At 45.4% G+C, this 18558-nt stretch overlaps 1 protein-coding gene across 1 annotated transcript; it reads right to left on the reverse strand.

The window, feature by feature from the left end:
- Window positions 1–4426: 4426 nt before the first annotated feature.
- On the reverse strand, window positions 4427–14843 carry mpv17l2 (MPV17 mitochondrial inner membrane protein like 2). The gene is made up of 5 exons (XM_052037910.1): window positions 13534–14843; window positions 11454–11615; window positions 8353–8429; window positions 6420–6548; window positions 4427–4731 (listed from the first exon to the last, which is right to left on the reverse strand). The coding sequence occupies exons 1-5, from the start codon at window positions 13721–13723 to the stop codon at window positions 4630–4632; spliced, it is 660 nt and encodes a 219-aa protein (XP_051893870.1). The 5' UTR covers window positions 13724–14843; the 3' UTR covers window positions 4427–4629.
- Window positions 14844–18558: the final 3715 nt, after the last annotated feature.

The raw sequence follows: 18558 nt of genomic DNA on the forward strand, positions 1-18558 counted from the left end.
CCATAGCACCATGAGTGGCCGAGCCACACAGGAGGGTTGTGAAAGGTCAAGAGATCATTATTTATTGGGGATTCTAGTTAGGGCAGAAGACAGGTGTTTCTTTTGTTGCAGAAGCCATTCCAGAACGGTACATCATCTCCTTGGTGCTAAGGTGAAGGATGTTGCTGACAGCAACAGTAAATTTTGGAAGTTGGGGGGGGGGGGGGGGGGGGAGTGGATTGTCAGAAGTTACGATTCATGCAGGTACCCAAGGACATAGCCAGCGAAAAGGATGAGATTCTGCAAGAAGATTTTAAGAATTTAGGAGAGAGAATAGCCAGCAGAACCTCAAATGAAGCAATCCTAGGATTAGTTCCTGTGCTAGTGAGGGCAGATATGGGAGAATGATGCAAGAGGAAGGGATTTAGATTCCTGGAGCTTTGGGACCTGTTCTGGGGGAGGTGGGACCTGGCCAGACTAGACACATTGCAGTCAATAGAGTTGATATCAGTGTCCTCACAGGAAGATGTGCTAGGTCTGTGGAACGGTTTAATCTGATTTGGCAGGGTGGGGGAGGGGGGATTTGTCCTCGGGAAGGAAGCATTAAAAAGGAGAGAAAAGGTGAAAAAAGTATTGATAAATATCAACAAGACAAGTATTAGAACATTTTTGGACAGAACCACACTAAGGGAGTGGCTAGCTAACAGAAAACAGAGGGTTGGGATAAAATGGTCTACCTGAGCCCTGCTGAGAAAGCTCAGCTGATATGCTGCCAGGTCTTAGCTGTGAAAGTCTCCACTCAGCTAGGATGCTGGACAGTACTGCTCTTAGTGCTCTCCTTCAGCAGCCAGAAGTTGGTCATAAACCAACCAGTTGCCTCCAGTTGTCCTACCTCCTGCCATTGTTGCCAAGACCTGGAAGAGATTCATTGTTTTCTTTTGGCACAAAACACTAGGTCTTTGTTTCAGTTTGAGTCTCCCAATTGAAGGTTGTGGTCAGTTCCTGGAGGACATTAACAGCTTTTTGATCCATGGCGTATTATCATCGACATACTTTTTACCCGGGGGCTCAGATGTCATACACTTATATAGCAAATTAGGACATTGTTTGCAGCCAGTTCATATCAGTCTTCCTCTCTACCCCTTTGCTAAGAATGTAAGGACAAACCCAGCCTTCACAAGCCCTCAGTTTAAACTTGGTAATGGAGAAGCTTTTTGAAATAATCACTGGGGAAAAATATCAAGTCACTTGCAGAAGTCCTAATTGAATGTTTCGAATGAGGTAATAGAGAGGTTTAACGAGGGTAACATTGTAGATGTCATCTATATCAATTTTAAAAAGGCATTTGACAATAAAGTTAGCTAATAAAATTAAATCCCACTGAACATAGAAGGATATATGGCAAATAGATAAAAAAAAATTAGCAAGGACAAAAAACATTTGCACATTAGAACAGCAGAAACAGAAGCAGACGTAGACCATTTGGGCCCTCATGCCTACTCCATCGTACAGTATCAGGGCTGATCCTTTACCCGAGTGTCTTGAATATACTCCATGACTGAACTAGTCAAATAGCCTACACCTCTTTTATTACTATGACCCCTGGTTCTAGATACCCCAGCCAGAGGAAACACCAACTTCAGAGTTTTGTACATTTCAATGGTAGATTGTTCCTGTTAAAACTGGAGGTAAGTGGACAGTGATGTCCCCAGGAGTTGGTGGTGGGACCACTGACATTATTGACAGAGACTAACTACTATAGATGAATTCTTGATCTCCCAATGGACTTCATCATGGCCCTTGCACTTTATTTGTTTACCGCACTGCACTTTCCCTGTAGCTGCTACGCTATATTTTGCCTTCTGATTTTTTTTACTACCTTAATATACTTATGGCATGATCTGCCTGGAGGGCACACAAATTTTCCACTGTATCTCGGTACTCGTGACAATAATAAAACCAATTCCAATTCCAACTAAGGCACGAGTGTGTGAGGTAAGAATTCAAAAACCTTGCAAGTGCAGTAAACAATGTTGAGAATAGACTGCAAGAGGGTATAGAATGGGCAGAGAATGAGCAGGTGAAATTTAATGCAGATAAGTGCAAAATGACAGATTTTACCAAAACAGGGATGGAGAATATCGATAATGATGGCAGTTATAAAAGGGATGCAGGAGCAGAGGAAGCCAGGACAAGTGTGCCGAAATACTTGGTGGTGGTAGTACATGCAGAGATTGGTTAGCAGAACATGTGGGATCCTGAGCGATAAAAATAAATGCAAATCTTCTCCAAAGATCAGCCATGACCTTATTGAATGGCAGTATAGGCATAAAGGGCCAAATGGTTTCCTTTGGTCTAACAGGGAGGCTGTACTGAAACTGTGTCAAACACGATTGTGTCCAAATCTGCTCACTGCACTTGTGAAAGTGCAGAGGATGCAGAAAAGCCTTACTAGCATGGATACAAGGATGAAGTATTTCATCTACAAGGTGGACTAGAAAAGCTTGTAGCAAAGATGGAGAGATTTGATAGAAGTGTACAAGATGACAAGGGTTTCAGGAGAATAAGCTCAGTGATGGTGCTGCCACATCCTATTTCCCCACTTGTTTCCTGTAACATATTCTTTCACACTTGTCCACTAACACCCACACCCTCCAATTCTCTCAGTTACCACCAACACTAGAAAAAATTTACAGAAGTCAATTAATCTCACAACCAGCACATCTTGGGGATATGGGAGGAGACCAGAGGAGGCCCACAGGGTTATGGGGAGGACATGTAAATTTCACACAGAGAGAAGTGAAGCAGGGTCACTGGTCGCAGAGGTACCACTGTGCTGCCCGTGGACAATGGAGTCGCTCGGGGTACATTATGCACTCAAGTTCATTGTAGTGCTACTTCCAAGTGTTGTTCAATGAAGAGGAGCACTGATTCTTCAGCTGAGGAAGATGATAGGTGGTAATCAGGAGGTCTTCTTACCCATGTTAGATAACACCATGATTTTTCCTGGTCCTAAAGTCAATGTTGAGGACTCCCAGGGTTACTCCTTGCATTACCACTGTACTATCACCCCAGTGGGTCTGTCTTGCAATTGGGATAGGAACCTCTGAGGAATGTGATAGCAGTCTGGTATGTTGTCTGGAAGTACAATGGCCTCAGCCTGTTGCTCAACTTGGTAGGGCAGCCCTCCCAATTCAGTTGCCAGTTTCCAGATGTTTGAGGATTTTGCAGGGTGTCCTGGACTAAATGTGCCTTCATCAAGTCCAAGTCTGGTACCTCGGTTGATATCAGGCACCCCGATGTTTTGCTACAGCTGCTTGGTACAACCCAGTGCCTTGCTGGCCAATCTCAAAAGGTATGGAGTCACAAACGCTGCGCCAGGTAAGAACGGCAGATAACCTGGATGGCACATGCTTACTATTAATGAACAGCAGCACTATTACTCACTGTTTACCTAGTTAAGTGAATTTTAATGCCCCAGATGTTGTGCTGAGATGTGAAATCAAGTCTCTAGCTCTTTAGTCCAGGCCCCAGGATAATCCAGTACAAGCGTGACTTTGCCACCATTGCAGGATTTTAAACTTCTCATCTGGGCATCTCTATCATTCCACTTGAACCCACACCTCCCCTCTCCCCCCGGAGGAAGCAGCCCTTCTTTGTTCACCCTGTCTAATCCATCAATCATCGTAAACATGTCAGTAAGATCTCTTCAATCTCCCACACTCAAGCTGACTCTGCAAAACCAGTCTTTGCCATTTAACCCCTTCAGCCCCTGTGTAATTCTGGTAAATGTGCATTACACTACCTTCAAGGTCAAAGTATCCATCCTGAGAACTGTGGTGTCCATTCGAGCTCTAACCTTGCAGGGATGGGGAAGGAGACTGGGGTGCCTACTACCTGCCCAGACCACCCTCATCCACCCCTCCTTCCTCCTGCCAGATTTGGGTGGAATCAGATGATCAATCCAAATCTTCACTGGATGGACTGAGGGTTGGAGGGGGAAGAGGCAGAAGGCCCACCTGCTCCATCTAGTGGCAGCTCAGCATGTTGCACACTCTCCTCCAGACCAGGAAGTTGGGCCTTTGTCTGAATTCAGCACGAAATTCCAGCCGCCGCTCTTGGGACTGCCCTGAGGGAGGCCAGCACGGTCAGAACCCTGCTTTTGGGTGAGTCCTTAACCAGAGGTCCCATCTGCCCTCACTGGCAAATATAAAAGACAGCAGATCCTAGTCTGAAGAGCTGGGTAATTCTCTTCCCAATGACCCAATGCCAATATTCTCCTTCAGTCAACATTACTTAACAAATGGCCTGATTATACAATTTCAATTTGCGAGATTTGCTGTGTGCAAATTAGCTTCTGTTTCACCCATTACAGCAGTAACTGCAAAATGTATCTCACTGGATGGGACATCCAAGGTGATGAAAAAGCCAACCAAAATGCAAATTTCCTGCATACTTAAAATATAATTTAATTTCTCAAATAATTCAGAATGGTAAAAATTTCTATTAAAAATAACTATAACCAGAACATTCAGCAATTCTTCCTCAAGTGGGATGATAGGGAAAGTGTGACTGGTTTACATTGGCCAACTTCCATTGAATCAGAGGTTCCAGGCCCTCAAGTCCACCAGGCAAGGCTCTGAGGCAGTGTTACCGCTCAGTTTCCTGGGGCGAATCAGAGGACCCCAGCCCTGTCCTCTGTCCATTCGGAATATCAGTCTCCTCCAACAAGGCTGCTTTCTCTGGGTGGACCTGAGGAGGGAGGAAGAAAGAAAGAATTTGCATTTACTTGGCAACTTCCACCACCTCAGGGCATCCTAAAACACAGCCAATGACCACATTCCAAAAGTAGACCACTGCTTAATTTGTGGTACAAATTAGTGCACAGCAACTTCTTTCAAACAGCCACATGACAATGAGCGGATACTTTGCTTTTATTTTTAAATGAAGTTGCTCAAGGAATAAGTATTAAATTAAATGTCTAATAAGCTGATCGAGGGACAAGGGATTAAATGGCTAAATGGGTTAGGTTGGAGAAGCAGAAGTTGTTTCGCTTCCAACAAAGACAGTTGAGAGGAGATTTAACAGAGATGGACAAGATCACAAGAGGTTTTGATGGGATAAGGCAGATAGTTCATGGATCAGGGACACAGATTTAAAGTTCTGGGCAAAAGATACAAGATGAAAACAAGAGTAATTTTTTTTTACTCAGAGTAGTTAGTACCTAAAGTTCAGAAGTCGCGGTGAAACAGAATCAAATCACTACTTTTGAAAGGGAATTAGATAGGAACCCGAGGGAGAGTGATTAGCAGAGCAAGGGGGGAAAACCAGGGGAAGTGAGATTAATTAAAGAGGATTTTCAAAGAGCCATAGGCCAATTGACACGCTCATTAGGTGGAAAATTCTACTAGATGACAAATTGACTTGTATAGCGAGTTAAAACACACAGTGGCTGGTGGCGATAGTTTGCTCTCCCTCCAACATCGATGCTGCTGTGTGGCATTTCTTCCAAGAGTTAGGCAATGACTTTTCCCCTCCAGGAGCAGAGTTCAATCTTACTTCATCCTCACTTAGGGCTGAATTCCATTCGGAATTATGGTGATTTGTGACCTGATCTTTACCGAGTTGTGCGGGCATGGATATGTCCCCAACTAAAGACCAATTGTAAACTGCACATTTTCAGTCCATGGGTGTGAGTCACTCACAAAAACAAGTACAGAAGGCAGGGCTTGAATGTTGGGTTAGGATAGCACTGAGTGACCTTTACTCTGTGACTAATCTGTGCCATCCCTGCCCTGGGAGTGTTCGACAGGACAATGCACAAGGACCTTTGCTCTGTATCCACACACACACAGTGCTGGAGGAACTCAGCAGGTCAGGCAGCATCTATGGAGCTCTCACTGCTCCTCCTATGTGATCTCTCCACCAGCTCTTCGACCACGTGCTCTTCTTACATCTCCCCCCTCCCCCACCCACCTTCCTTCCCCCTCTCACCTGGACTCACCTATCACCTGCCAGCCTTTTCTCCTCCCCATCCCCAACCTTCTTATTCTGGCTTCTGCCCTCTTTCCAGTCCTGATGAAGGGTCTCAACCCAAAACTTCGACTGTTTATTTCCCTCCAAAGATGCTGCCTGACCTGCTGAGTTCCTCCTGCACTTTGTGTGTGTTGCTCCTGATTCCAGCATCTGCAGAATCTCATGTCTCTGTTTTGCTCTGCATCCAACCCTTTTTGTTGCATAGGGAGCTATAGTCTGGTATCTAATCCATACTGTCCATGGACTGAGTGTGTGTGTGACAGGTCAGCATAGAGAGCTATAGTCTGGTATCTAATCCATACTGTCCATGGACTGAGTGTGTGTGTGTGACACGTCAGCATAGAGGGGGCTTTACTCTCATCTGCATGGGGTTGGTACAGAGAGATAGACTGGAAATCACATACCTCATGTTTAAGGTAGGAGAGGAAAGTATCCCATCCAACTGTTAGAAAATTCACATACAGGACACGATACTTTGGGGAGAGAAAGTAGAAGTTGATCATCTGTGCTGCAGGCCACACCGTCCAATCCGCCTGGAAACAACGAGTTCAGTGAAACGTTAGTTCTGCAGTAGTGACCCCACATCAGGAGGCCCAACTATTGCACTGGTAAGTGGGCAAGAGCAACAAAGGCAGCTGCCTCCCTCTCCCTTGCTTTCTTGTGACACATTCTCCCCTCGTGATGCCCAGAACAGAAGCTAGGGCTGTCCCTTGTCCTCAGGGCACAGAACTAGGTTAGTGTCATGACTTCGGACACAGAGTGCAAAAGGAAGAAACAACCCTCGGCCGTACAAAGCTATGACCAGCGCGCAGCCTGAGCAGCATATTCAGTCCGGGACACCACATTTCGGTCAGTTTCAACCTCCCTCAGAAAGGGTGCAGAGGCTCAAAGGGTTAAATTATGAGGGCTGGTTGCACTGAGTAGACTGGTGTTTTTTCCAGTTTAGCAGATTAGGGGACATCTAATCGCACTGAGAGAAGTTGATAAAGGGTAGAGAAAGAACCTTGTGCTGTTTAGGGAACCGAGAGAAACATTGGCAGGGGTGGAGCGATGTCAGGACACCGAGAATAGGGAAGCCTCTCCCATAGTTTCAACTCAAACACAGCTACAAAATAAGGGGCTGATCATTTAAAACTGAGGTGTGTAGAAACTTCTTCTCCCAGAGGGTAGTGGATCTCTGGAATCCTCTGCTCCTGGGTTGGTGGTTGGGGGGGGGGGGGGGAGGGGGGGCGCTGCGGGTTGAGGCTGGATCACTAGAGATATTTAAGGTGGAATTGATAAATATTTGAAAGATTGAAGCAGAACTGAGGATGAGGAGTTGAGGCACATCGAAAGGCAGGGCAGGCTTGAGGGGCCGAGTGGCCTTCTCCTGCTCCTATTTTCTTGTGTTCTATACTGGATCTGAACTCTGTAGGACAATTATGAACATGCAAACAAAATGCAGACTGCTTGGCCCCTTGAACCTGTCCCATCAGTTAATATCAAGATTGAACTGACTGTAACTTCAACTGCACCTGCCTGCCCACCCCCCAGTAACCTTTCACACACTTGTTTATCAGCTTTCAAAACTAAGACAGTTCAGAGATAATGTTATCAAAGGATAATTAAAGCTGCCTGTGAAGCAAAGGTAGATGAAGATCAGCTTTCATCTCGCCGAACAGCAGAGCAGTTTCAACTGGCTGAATGGCCTCCTCCATTTCTTTGGCTACAGAGGCATCACCTGACCCATGGTTGAAGCTGCCTCTCTGGGGAGGGATGGGAGCTGCTTCCCAAACCACAGGAGGGGACTGAAGGAGAACTCAGCAGACCCAAGGCCAGCAGACTCAGCACTCATCCCCACCACTGCAGGGAGGGTTGGGTATATTGCTGGCCACAGTGAGCTGACTCATGACTGTGTCTTGCAGGTGGTAGATTTATGATGCTGCACTCTCGTGAGGAGACAGCGAGCTGGATACATTGCAGAAACACAAGCAGCAATGGGAGGATAAAACACCCGGAGAATCTCTGACACAGAAAACCTCGCAATTCCACAGCACCTTTCCAACCTTAAGATGTTTCAAAGCACCTCACAGCCCATGAAGGAACACTGGAGCTTGGTCGCCAATGTAAACTTAGAAACACACAGCAAGATCCCACAGCAGTGTGACAGAGACCAGGCTCCTGTTTTGGAGGTAGTGGTTGCAACATAATTTAAGTATACGTTATTCACCCCTGCCTCGTTTCAAAGCACAGAGAGAGGGAGCAGGAGAGAAATGTTTCAAAATACTTCACATTGGCAGAGAATGCGTGTGCAAGGCTCTCTTCACAAGAGATGAGCCTTTGATTCCATGACTGTACCTTGTAAAATTCCCAGAACTTGCTCCTGAATTCCATCATGCAGTCCATGGCACTGTGGCCTTCTAATGTTCCCATTCCTGGCAGAAAACATGTTAACATTCATGTCATTTGAACTAATCAATACTTCATTCACCCATCATTCCTCCACAAGATCCCATAAACACCTGCCACTTGCTCAGGAGGAAGTGTGTTCCAGTTTCCCACTGTCCTCTCTTAGAGGATAGAACATTACAGCACAGTACAGGCCCTTCGGCCCACAATCTTGTGCTGACGTTTTATCCTGCTCGAAGATCTATCTAACCCTTCCCTACTACATAGCCCCCCCATTTCTCTATCATTCATGTGTCTATCGAAGAGTCTCTTAAATGTCTCTCTTGATGAAGAGCTTTTAACATCACCCCTGAAGCATTCAGCTCCCACTGCAAGGCTTATCCCTCATGTCCCGGTATTAACTCCTTTAAACTTCATAAGCACATCAATAAGATTCCTCCCTCAGTCTTGACTATTCTAGGGAATCCAAGCCCAAACCCCTCAGTTTAACTCTTGCAGCCCTGTAGTATCATGGTGACTCTGTCGTGCATCTCCTCCAGGGAATCCCAGCTTCCTAAGGTATGAGGCACAAACTGTAAAAGGCTTGTTCAAGCCTGAACTAGCCTGCAACTAACTGAAGCGGCCTTTTCTCACTGTGTAACAATGACAGATCTGTACACTCCAGTACAGTACCCCAGTATTATACTGTGACAGACATGTACCCACAAGCACAGTGGCACAACTAATGAAGCTGCTGCCTCACAGTTCCAGCAATCCAGGTTCAATCCTGACCTCCGGTGCAGACTTTGCACGTTCTCTCTGTGGTTGAGTTGGTTTTCTCCAGGAACTCCTGTTTCTTCCCACATCCCAACGACGTGGGATGGGAAGTTCACTGGCCACTGTGAATTGCCATTAGTGTGTAGATGAATGTAGAATCTGGGAGGAGTTGATGTGAATGGAAGGGCAGGGCAGGGAATGGTGTGAAGGGAGAATAAAATGGGATTAACATAGGATCAGTGTAAATGGGTGTTTGATGGTCAGCATGGACTTGGTGGGCTGAAGGGCCTGTTTCTGTGCTGTACGATTATTACGCTGTTGTAACTGAATGAACCACACAGAGATTGCACCTGTAGATGATGTAAAAGGTCCTTATTCAGAACAAAGACATTCATGAGGAGACCTGGAGAAAGACTCTCTTCTGGGAGAATCCTCAGTAAAACCTCACTGAACTTAAACTACACTGAGGTTTTACATTCCTTAAACACCAAGATTACCAGATGATTAAATACTGCTTCAATAGTTTACTTCAATACTTTGGGTGCTAGCAAGTGGGTCTGTAGCATTACATATTTACAGCGGGAGCTCATCTCAACTGACAAGAACATCTGCATATTCAAACAGTTTTGTTGGTAATCCAGACACTCAAAACAGCCTGCTTTTACCACTATATCAAAAGATGGCTCTTACTGCAGACAACAGTGCTTATTCACACAGCTATCCTGGTCCTAGAGTGAAAACTGGTTCTTGTCTTTATTAACTGGCTGCCACCTCCATAAGTCCTGAAGGACATCATCTACCTAACAATCCTTAACACTCTATGACTCAAATTATTTCAACACACGTGCTCCCTCCAGTACAGTATCCAATGCTATACAGTGTCAGACTTGTTGCAATCAATTCTGGTTGTTATATGTACAAGACATTGGTGAGGCTGCACCTGGAATTTGGTGTACAGTTTTGGTTACCCTGTTACAGGAAAGGCATCATTAAGCTGGAAAGAGTGCAAAGGGGATTTATGAAAATATTGCCAGGACTCAAGGGCCTGAATTATAGGGAGAGGTTGGGCAGGCTGGGACTTTGTTCCTTGGAGTATAGGAGACTGAGGGGTGACCTTACAGAGGTGTATAAAATCATGAGGGGCATAAACAGGGTGAGTGCACAATCTTTTTCCCAGGGAAAAGGAACCAAAAATTAGAGGGTATAGGTTTAAGGTGAGAGTTGGATGATACAAAAGGGACCGGAAGAACAACTTCTTCACACAGAGGGTGGTGCGTGTATGGAACAAGTTGTCAGAGGAAGTGGTTGAGGCAGGAACAGTAACGACATCTGAGGTGGAGATGGTTGAGAGCATCCAGGTCCTAGGCACAAATATCACCAATAGCTTGGCCAAAAAAGCACAGTAGCACCTCAGAAGGCTAAGGAAATTCAGTATGTCCCTGATGACCCTCACCAAATTTTACAGATGCACCACAGAAAGCATCCTATCTGGATGCATCACAGCTTGGTACTCTGCCCAAGACCACAAGAAATTGTGGAGAGCTGTGAACCCAGTCCGGTCTATCATGAAAACCAGCCTCCCCTCCATTGACTCTGCCTACACTTCTAGCTGCCTTGGGAAAGCAGTCAACGTAATCAAAGACCCCACCCACCCCAGACATTCTCTCTTCTCCCCTCTTCCACTGGGCAGAAGATACAAAAGCTTGAAAACATGCACCATCAGACTCAGAGACAGCTTCTATCCCCGTTATTAGATTCTTGACTGGACCTCTATTATGGCAAAAAAGAACTCTTGACCTCACAATCTACCTTGTCGTCGCCTTACACTTTATTTGTCTGTCCACACTGCACTTTCTCTGTAACTGTAAAACTTTATTCTGCATTCTGTTATTGCTTTTCCTTTGTACTACCTGGATGTACAGACGTGGTGAAATGATCTGTCTGGATGGCATGCAAACCAAAGCATTTCAAACTGTATCTCAGAACATGTGACAATAATAAACCAATTAAAAAGACACTTGGACAGGACGTGGATAGAAAAGGTTTGGAGGGATATGAGCCAAATGGAGGCAAAAGGGACTGGCTTAGATAGGCATCTTGGTTGGCATGGATGAGTTGGGCCAAAGGGCCAGTTTCCATGCTGTATTACTCTATGTTGCATGGTTTGCTTTACACATTGTAAGGGGCTGGAGGATGACATCGATGTAGCCCCATCGCCAGACCCTGGGATTGGGCAGTGGCAATGTCCGAGAGAACGCCAAGACTCTCGGGACACGAGGCATCATCATACTTACCGAAGAAGTAGATGAAGCCGAAGATGGGTGAAGCAATGAGCTGGTCCAGTAGCACCTTCTTCAGGACCACAGTCGTGCTCCGTCCCGGGAACCGACCATCCAGTGCCTTGTACCAGAAGTGCCCAAAGGGGCCAATTAAACACCCCGTGGCAAACATGCGCCCTGGGGAAAGAATGAGCGCACAATCAGAATGGCTAAAAACAAGTGTTCATGTACCCCAATGGCCACTTTCCAATGGCTTGCCCTGGTCCTACCAAGTAGACGATGCTATGGCCAAAGGAAGCACACCAGCACCTCAGAAGGCCAAGGAAATTCAGCATGTCCCTGATGACCCTCACCAAATTTTACAAATGCACCACAGAAAGCATCCTATCCAGATGCATCACAGCTTGGTGTGGCAACTGCTCTGCCCAAGACCGCGGAAAATAGCTGGATCACTGGAGTAGCTTCCTGATCGACAAACCAGCCACCTTCTGCCTTTCCACAGATGCTGCCTGACCTGCTGAGTTTCTTTTCCCCACCACAACATTTTTGGATATTTCCAGTGTCTGCAGCTTTTTTGATTTTCAAGTTAACACAGTGCTGGATTGCAAGGACAGAACATCATGGTCATAGAACCACAAAGGCCCTTCTACCCACTGTATGAACCAACCATCAAGGACCCATTTACGCCAATCCTTCACCCATCCCATTCTATTCTCCCAATATTCCCATCAGATCCCCACTGATTCTAACACTAGGTACAATACTAGGGACAATTTAGAGTGACCATTTAACCTACCAACCCCCACATCTTTGGGACGTGGGAGGAAACTGGAGCACCCAGGGGAAACCCACATGGTCACAAGGAGAACGTACAAACTTCACTCAGACAGCACCCGAGGTCAGCATTGAACCCGGGTCGCTAGAGCTGTGAGGGAGTAGTTCCACTGGCTGTACCACTGGGATGCCCGAGGAAAGGTGATATACTTCCAATCAGGTCTGTGACTTACAGGTAGTGACGTTCCCCTGCACCTGCTGCCTCTGTTATAGAGTCATACAGCACAGAAACAAACCCTTCAGCTCACCAAGTCCATGTTGACATTTTTATGCCAGTCTTACACTAATGCTATTTTGTTCTCCTCACATTAGTGTAGCGGTAGTGTAGCAGTTAGTGTAACGCTATTACAGTGCCAGAGACCCAGGTTCAATTCCTGCCGCTGTCTGTAAGGATTTTGTATGTTCTCCCCGTGTCTGTGTGGCTTTCCTCCAGGTGCTCCAGTTTCCTCCCACATTCCAAAGACATACAGGTTAGGAAGTTGTGGGCATGCTATGTTGATGCCAGAAACGTGGCGACACTTGCGGGCTGCCCCCAGAACACTCCACGCAAAAGGTGCATTTCACTGTGTTTCGATGTAAATGTGACTAATAAAGATATCTTATCAACTCCCCCAGATTTCACCACTCATCCACACTCTTGGAATTTACAGCTGCCACTTAACCAAGCAAGTTGCAATTTTTCCAATGAGGGAGGGAGCCAGAGCACTCGTAAAAACTCTATGTGGTTACAAGACAAACGTGCAAGCTCTGCACAGATAGCACTGGCGGACAAGATTGAATCGGGATCCCTGGAGCTGTGAAGCAGCAGCTCTGCTGGTTGGCACCACTGTGCCATCAAACTGTGGTGTAATTGCAACTCAAGCTTCAAAACAATAAACAATCCCTACCTTGGGCAGTAATCTCACCTCAGAACCAATTCCACCAAACACATCAGCACAAGCCTCCTAAATTTACATGCCAGTGCAGTGCTGAGGGAGCGCCACACTGTGGGAGAGTTGCAGTGCCACAGGTAACACCTTTCAACCAAGTTTCCATCCACTCTCCGGCGGCTGTAAAAAAAATCCCAGAGCAAAATTTTAAAGAGGAGCAGTTGAGCTCCTCCTAGTGGTTTGGGGCCAATGTTTATTCTTCAACCAGCATCATTAAAACAGCGGAGTGGGGCAGTTTTACATTGCTGTTTGTGGGAACTCACCGCGTGCAAATTGGCTGTCGGAGTTCATATATTACACCATTGGTTAAACTTCAAAAGTTCATTCCTTACCTGTCCGAGACCAATCCCGCTGGTAGGTCGCATCCCGCCGGATTTCCCGGGTCTGCTGGATAATATCACCAGCTGCCATCAGACCCCCACAGCTAACGGTGTTCGTTAAAAGCAGAAACTTGCCACTGAAGAGAGGCTTCCAGTAGCCAATCAGGCGGACAAAGAGTCTTCGATTTGGGGGCACCGACATCCTGGGTACCAGGGGAAGCGGGGGGGGGAGGGGGTGAAGATCAAAGCTGAGGGCTCAGATACAGAGACCGGCTTCAAGACCCTGCCTCTGCTAGCAATCGTTACTTATCTCCAAACAATATCTTACTGCTGATAGATCCTGCCAACCTCCATTTTGAGTTTCTCAATGTCACCCTGAAACTTTGTGCCCATGTACGATGAGAAATTGTGACCAACAATCCAGACAGCTACTGTTAACAGCTAAAACTGCAGATTACAATCTAGCCTTGACAAATTTGACAGCTGCAAGAGGTTAATCCAAACATTTAATATTTAATCTTCATTGCTAATGATTACTTGCAATGAACATACAATTAAAATTCTTTCTTGCTGATAATATTTTGGCAAACACATTTAAGGCGTGGTCTTGTGAAACCCCTGCACTGATATTCAATACAAACAATGGGGATTTGGAATTACTCCTGCGCCCCAGCTAAGGAGTGTGCATCTCTGTCTCTTTCCAAAAGTTGTTCTTGGCCAGTTGTAAGGAAGCTTTACACTGAGAGTCTATCTCAATCAATCCTGCTTGAGTAAGAGTTAAGCTCTGAGCCTCAATGTACCACTGCAAACTCAGACTTCACTGTCTTTTCACCTACTTGTTTTCCTTCCCCCTTCAAACCTTACCTCATTTCACACTTGTCCAGCTCACACGTTACCACCCTCCCATTCCCTGTTCCTGTAATCCTTCCTCAGACCTATGTGTCTCACTTCCTACTGCCAGTTTTTCCTCTGGGTCTCCCTATCCCAAATGAATATCACACTCCTTTTTCCTAATCTGATAATTGTATGAGTTCCTTTTCTGTCCCATGTGTCCGTCTCCGTTCATTCACTTTGACCTATTTCACTCTAATCTGCCGGTTACTTTCCCTTTGTACCCACCTCTATCCTTCTCACTGTCCCCGTCACTAACCCTCAATCGCCTACCTCCAACCGTTCTATTGTCAGTCTCGATTTTCTCTCTCTCTCTCTCTCACTCACTCACTCTCTCTATTTCCACGTCTAATTGTATTCTCCCCTTTTGCTCCTACTTCTCCTTTGCATCAGAATCCTGAATCACATGGCTTCAAATCCGGAAGGAAACCGCTCTGTAACAATTCTTGTGACCAATCAAATCAAAGTTTTGCCTTGATTGATGCAAACACTGGCCAATGAATGGGCAGTACCGGCCACGTCCTGCCGGCTTTCTTCACCAATGATACATTGAGTATTAAACCATGCAGAAGGGTGCGGCTTTGTTACGTCACTGGTTATTCTACATAAATTAATATTTAAATTAACTGCTGCAAGGGCATCCCTTTGTCCAGTTACGTCACCGCTCAAAATTTAAGGCAGTCCTTTTCCTTAAATCTTATAAAACTTTATAATTGATTAATTTAATTAATTAGTGATGGATTTTGGCGAACACGAAATAAATCCACGGCATACACAGAGAAGAAGGTCCCTAGGGTATTTAAAGTGACGTTCCTTATCGTGATCACAATTAAAATGAAACAGGAATACTCACCGGGTCAGGCAGCATTGCTGCAGAGAGAAGCAGAGTTAATGAATCGTATACACCCTGATTTTAAAACACCTGAAACGTTGACTCTATATGTCTCTCTATCTGACCTGCTGAACGATGTGGGTGTGCTTTCGACAGTTGCCGGACACAGGTGACTGAGCAACAGTCTGTCAGGGACTGATTTCTGGACGTTAAGGAAATCAAGGGGTCTGGAGTAGGAAAATGTTTGAGATAAAGGATCAACCATGATTTTGTTGAACTGTGGAGGAGGCTCAAGGGGCCAAGTGACCTGCTCTCGCTTCTATTTCTTATATTGCTATGTTATGGTGATGATGGTTGAAGGAAGAACATTGCCCATGTAGAACTACCGTAGTTGTTTCCATGCGGTGTGACAATGTGTTTGGTTTAATGTCTCACCTTTGGAAAGGCATCAAGAGTGCAGCATTCCATTAATACTGCATTCCTCTTCACCTCACTCTAATTCACCCATCCCCAAATCCACAGCCTGAAATTCACTCCCATTCCCGTTTGCTTCTCTCTCTTTGATCTAACAGGGTAAATACTCAAATGTGATAGTGGCACCTAGGTGGCAGTGTAGGACAGTTCAATTGCAAGGTATCAATGCCCTGAGATGATAAAACCAGATGGTTGTAAACATTTACAAGGGATGGCAGCTTTGAAAGTGAGTTGAACACTAATATCACTGAGAGAGAAGAAAAAAAAGTTATAGAGATAAAGCGAAAGACAGAAAGAATCAGAGACAGAAGTAGGGTTGGAGAGAAAGAGAGAGAGAAGACAGAAAGACACAAAATGGAGGAGTGAGATAAGCGGAGCACGGAAAGACCAACACAGGGAGATAGAAGAAGAGCAAGGTCAGAACTTATATTGGAATCATCCATTTCTACTTGCAGATTCAAATGAGAGTATAAATTCAGTGTTACCTTGCACCCCTCACTATAACACTCTGATACTCCCTACACTCTTCAGTGTCACAGTTAAATGCCAAACCCACCATTGTAAAACTCCTACATTCCCCAACCCCATCTGTGTTACACTCTGAAACAATGCATGACTCACTGCAACACTGTGATATAAACTGTAACCCTCATCATAGCACTCCCATAATCCTCACGTATATCGTTTTAACACTCCAGTGTTCCTCATATCTATCTCTGTAAAACACCCCAATACACCCAAAACCCTTCACTCTAAAGTTCTGATTTTCTACATCTCTTACTATAACTGTTTGACAGAGTCATAGAGTCAATGAGGCACGGTAGCACAGTGTTTAGCATAATGCTTTACAGCGCCAGCGACCCGGGTTGAAATCCAGCCGCTGTCTGTAAGGAGTTTGTACGTTCTCCCCGCGTCTGTGTGGGTTTCCTCTGGATGCTCTGGTTTCCTCCCACATTCCAAAGACGTACAGGTTAGGAAGTTATGGGCATTCTATTGTCGGCGCCGGAAGCGTGGCGACACTTGCGGGCTGCCCCCCAAATCACTACACAAAAGATGCATTTCACTGTGTGTTTCGATGTACATGTGACTAATAAAGAGGTCTTATCTTATCTTAATACAGAACAGAAACAGGCCCTTCAGCCCAGCTCATCCATGCTGACCAAGATGCCCATCTAAGCTAGCCCCATTGCCCGCCTTTGGCCTGTGTCCCACTAAACCTTTCCTATCTGTATACCTGTCCAAGTGTCTTTTAAATGTTCTTATTGTATTGCCTCAACTACTTCCTCTGACAGTTCGTTCCATATACACAGCACCCTCTGCGTGAAGAAGTTGCCTTTCAGGTCCCTTTTAAATCTTTCCCCTCTCACCTAAAACCTATGCCCTCTAGTTTTTGATTCCCTTTCCCCGGGAAAAAGACTGTGTGCATTCACCTTTTCTATGATCCTCAAGATTTTATACACCTTCATAAAGTCACCCCTTGGTCTCCTACATTCCAAGGAATAAAGTCCTGGCCTGCCTAACCTCTCCCTGTAACTCAGGCCCCTGAGCCATGGCAACATTTCTCATAAATCCACTTTGCACTCTTTCCAGCTTAATGACTTATTTCCTATAACAGGGTAACCAAAACTATACACAAAATTCCAGCTGCGGCCTCGCCATTGTCTTGTACAACTGCAACATAACTTCCCAACTCCTATACTCAATGCCCTGACTGATGAAGGCCAGCATGTCAAACATGTTCTTCACCACCCTGTCTACCTGTGATGCAACTTTCAGGGAACAATGTTATTGTATTCCTAGGTCCCTCTGTTCTACAACACTCCCCAGTGCCCTGGTCACTGTGAGAGTCTTACCCTGATTTGAGTTCCTAAAATGCAACACCTCACACTTATCCGAATTGAACTCCATTTATTGGTATTGGTATTGGTTTATTATTGTCACTTGTACCGAGGTACAGTGAAAAACTTGTCTTACAAACCGATCTTACAGGTCAATTCATTACACAGTGCAGTTACATCAAGTTAGTACAGAGTGCATTGATGTAGTACAGGTAAAAAAAATAAGAGTACAGAGTAAAGTGTCACAGCTACAGAGAAAGTGCAGTGCAATAAGGTGCAAGGTCACAACAAGGTAGCTCGTGAGGTCATGAGGTCATAGGTCATAGTCCATCTCATTGTATAAGGGAACTGTTCAATAGTCTTATCACAGTGGGGTAGAAGCTGTCCTTAAGTCTGGTGGTATGTGCCCTCAGGCACCTGTATCTTCTACCAGATGGAAGAGTAGAGAAGAGAGAATGACCCGGGTGGGTGGGGTCTTTGATTATGCTGGCTGCTTCACCAAGACAACGAGAGGTAAAGACAGAGTCCAAGGAGGGGAGACTGGTGTCCGTGATGCTCTGGGCTGTGTCCTCAACTCTCTGCAGCTTCTTGTGGTCTTGGGCAGAGCAGTTGCCATACCAAGCTGTGATACATCCTGATAGGATGCTTTCTATGGTGCATCGGTAAAAGTTGGTGAGAGTCAAAGGGGACAAACCAAATTTCTTTAGCCTCCTGAGGAAGTAGAGGTGCTGGTGAGCATTCTTGGCCATGGCATCCACGTGGTTTGTCCAGGACAGGTTGTTGGTGATGTTCACTCCCAGGAACTTGAAGCTGTCAACCCTCTCGACCTCAGTACCATTGATGTAGACAATCCTCAGCCCACTTACCTAGCTAATCAAGATCCCTCTGTAATTTTTGATAACCTCCTTCACTGTCTATGATACCACCTATTTTAGTGTCATCTGCAAACATACTAACAATTACTTGTATATTCTCATCCAAATCATTGATATAAATGACAAA

The sequence above is a fragment of the Pristis pectinata genome, chromosome 24 (assembly GCF_009764475.1).
Source record: "Pristis pectinata isolate sPriPec2 chromosome 24, sPriPec2.1.pri, whole genome shotgun sequence".
Classification (NCBI taxonomy): Eukaryota; Metazoa; Chordata; class Chondrichthyes; order Rhinopristiformes; family Pristidae; genus Pristis; species Pristis pectinata.

Coding starts and splice junctions, on each gene's coding strand:
- mpv17l2 (XM_052037910.1), bottom strand. CDS start 13,723: ATGTCGGTGCCCCCAAATCGAAGACTCTTTGTCCGCCTGATTGGCTAC. Junction 11,616..13,533: donor GCGGGATTGGTCTCGGACAG/GTAAGGAATGAA, acceptor TTCTTTCCCCAG/GGCGCATGTTTGCCACGGGG. Junction 8,430..11,453: donor CGGCTTCATCTACTTCTTCG/GTAAGTATGATG, acceptor GTTTTCTGCCAG/GAATGGGAACATTAGAAGGC.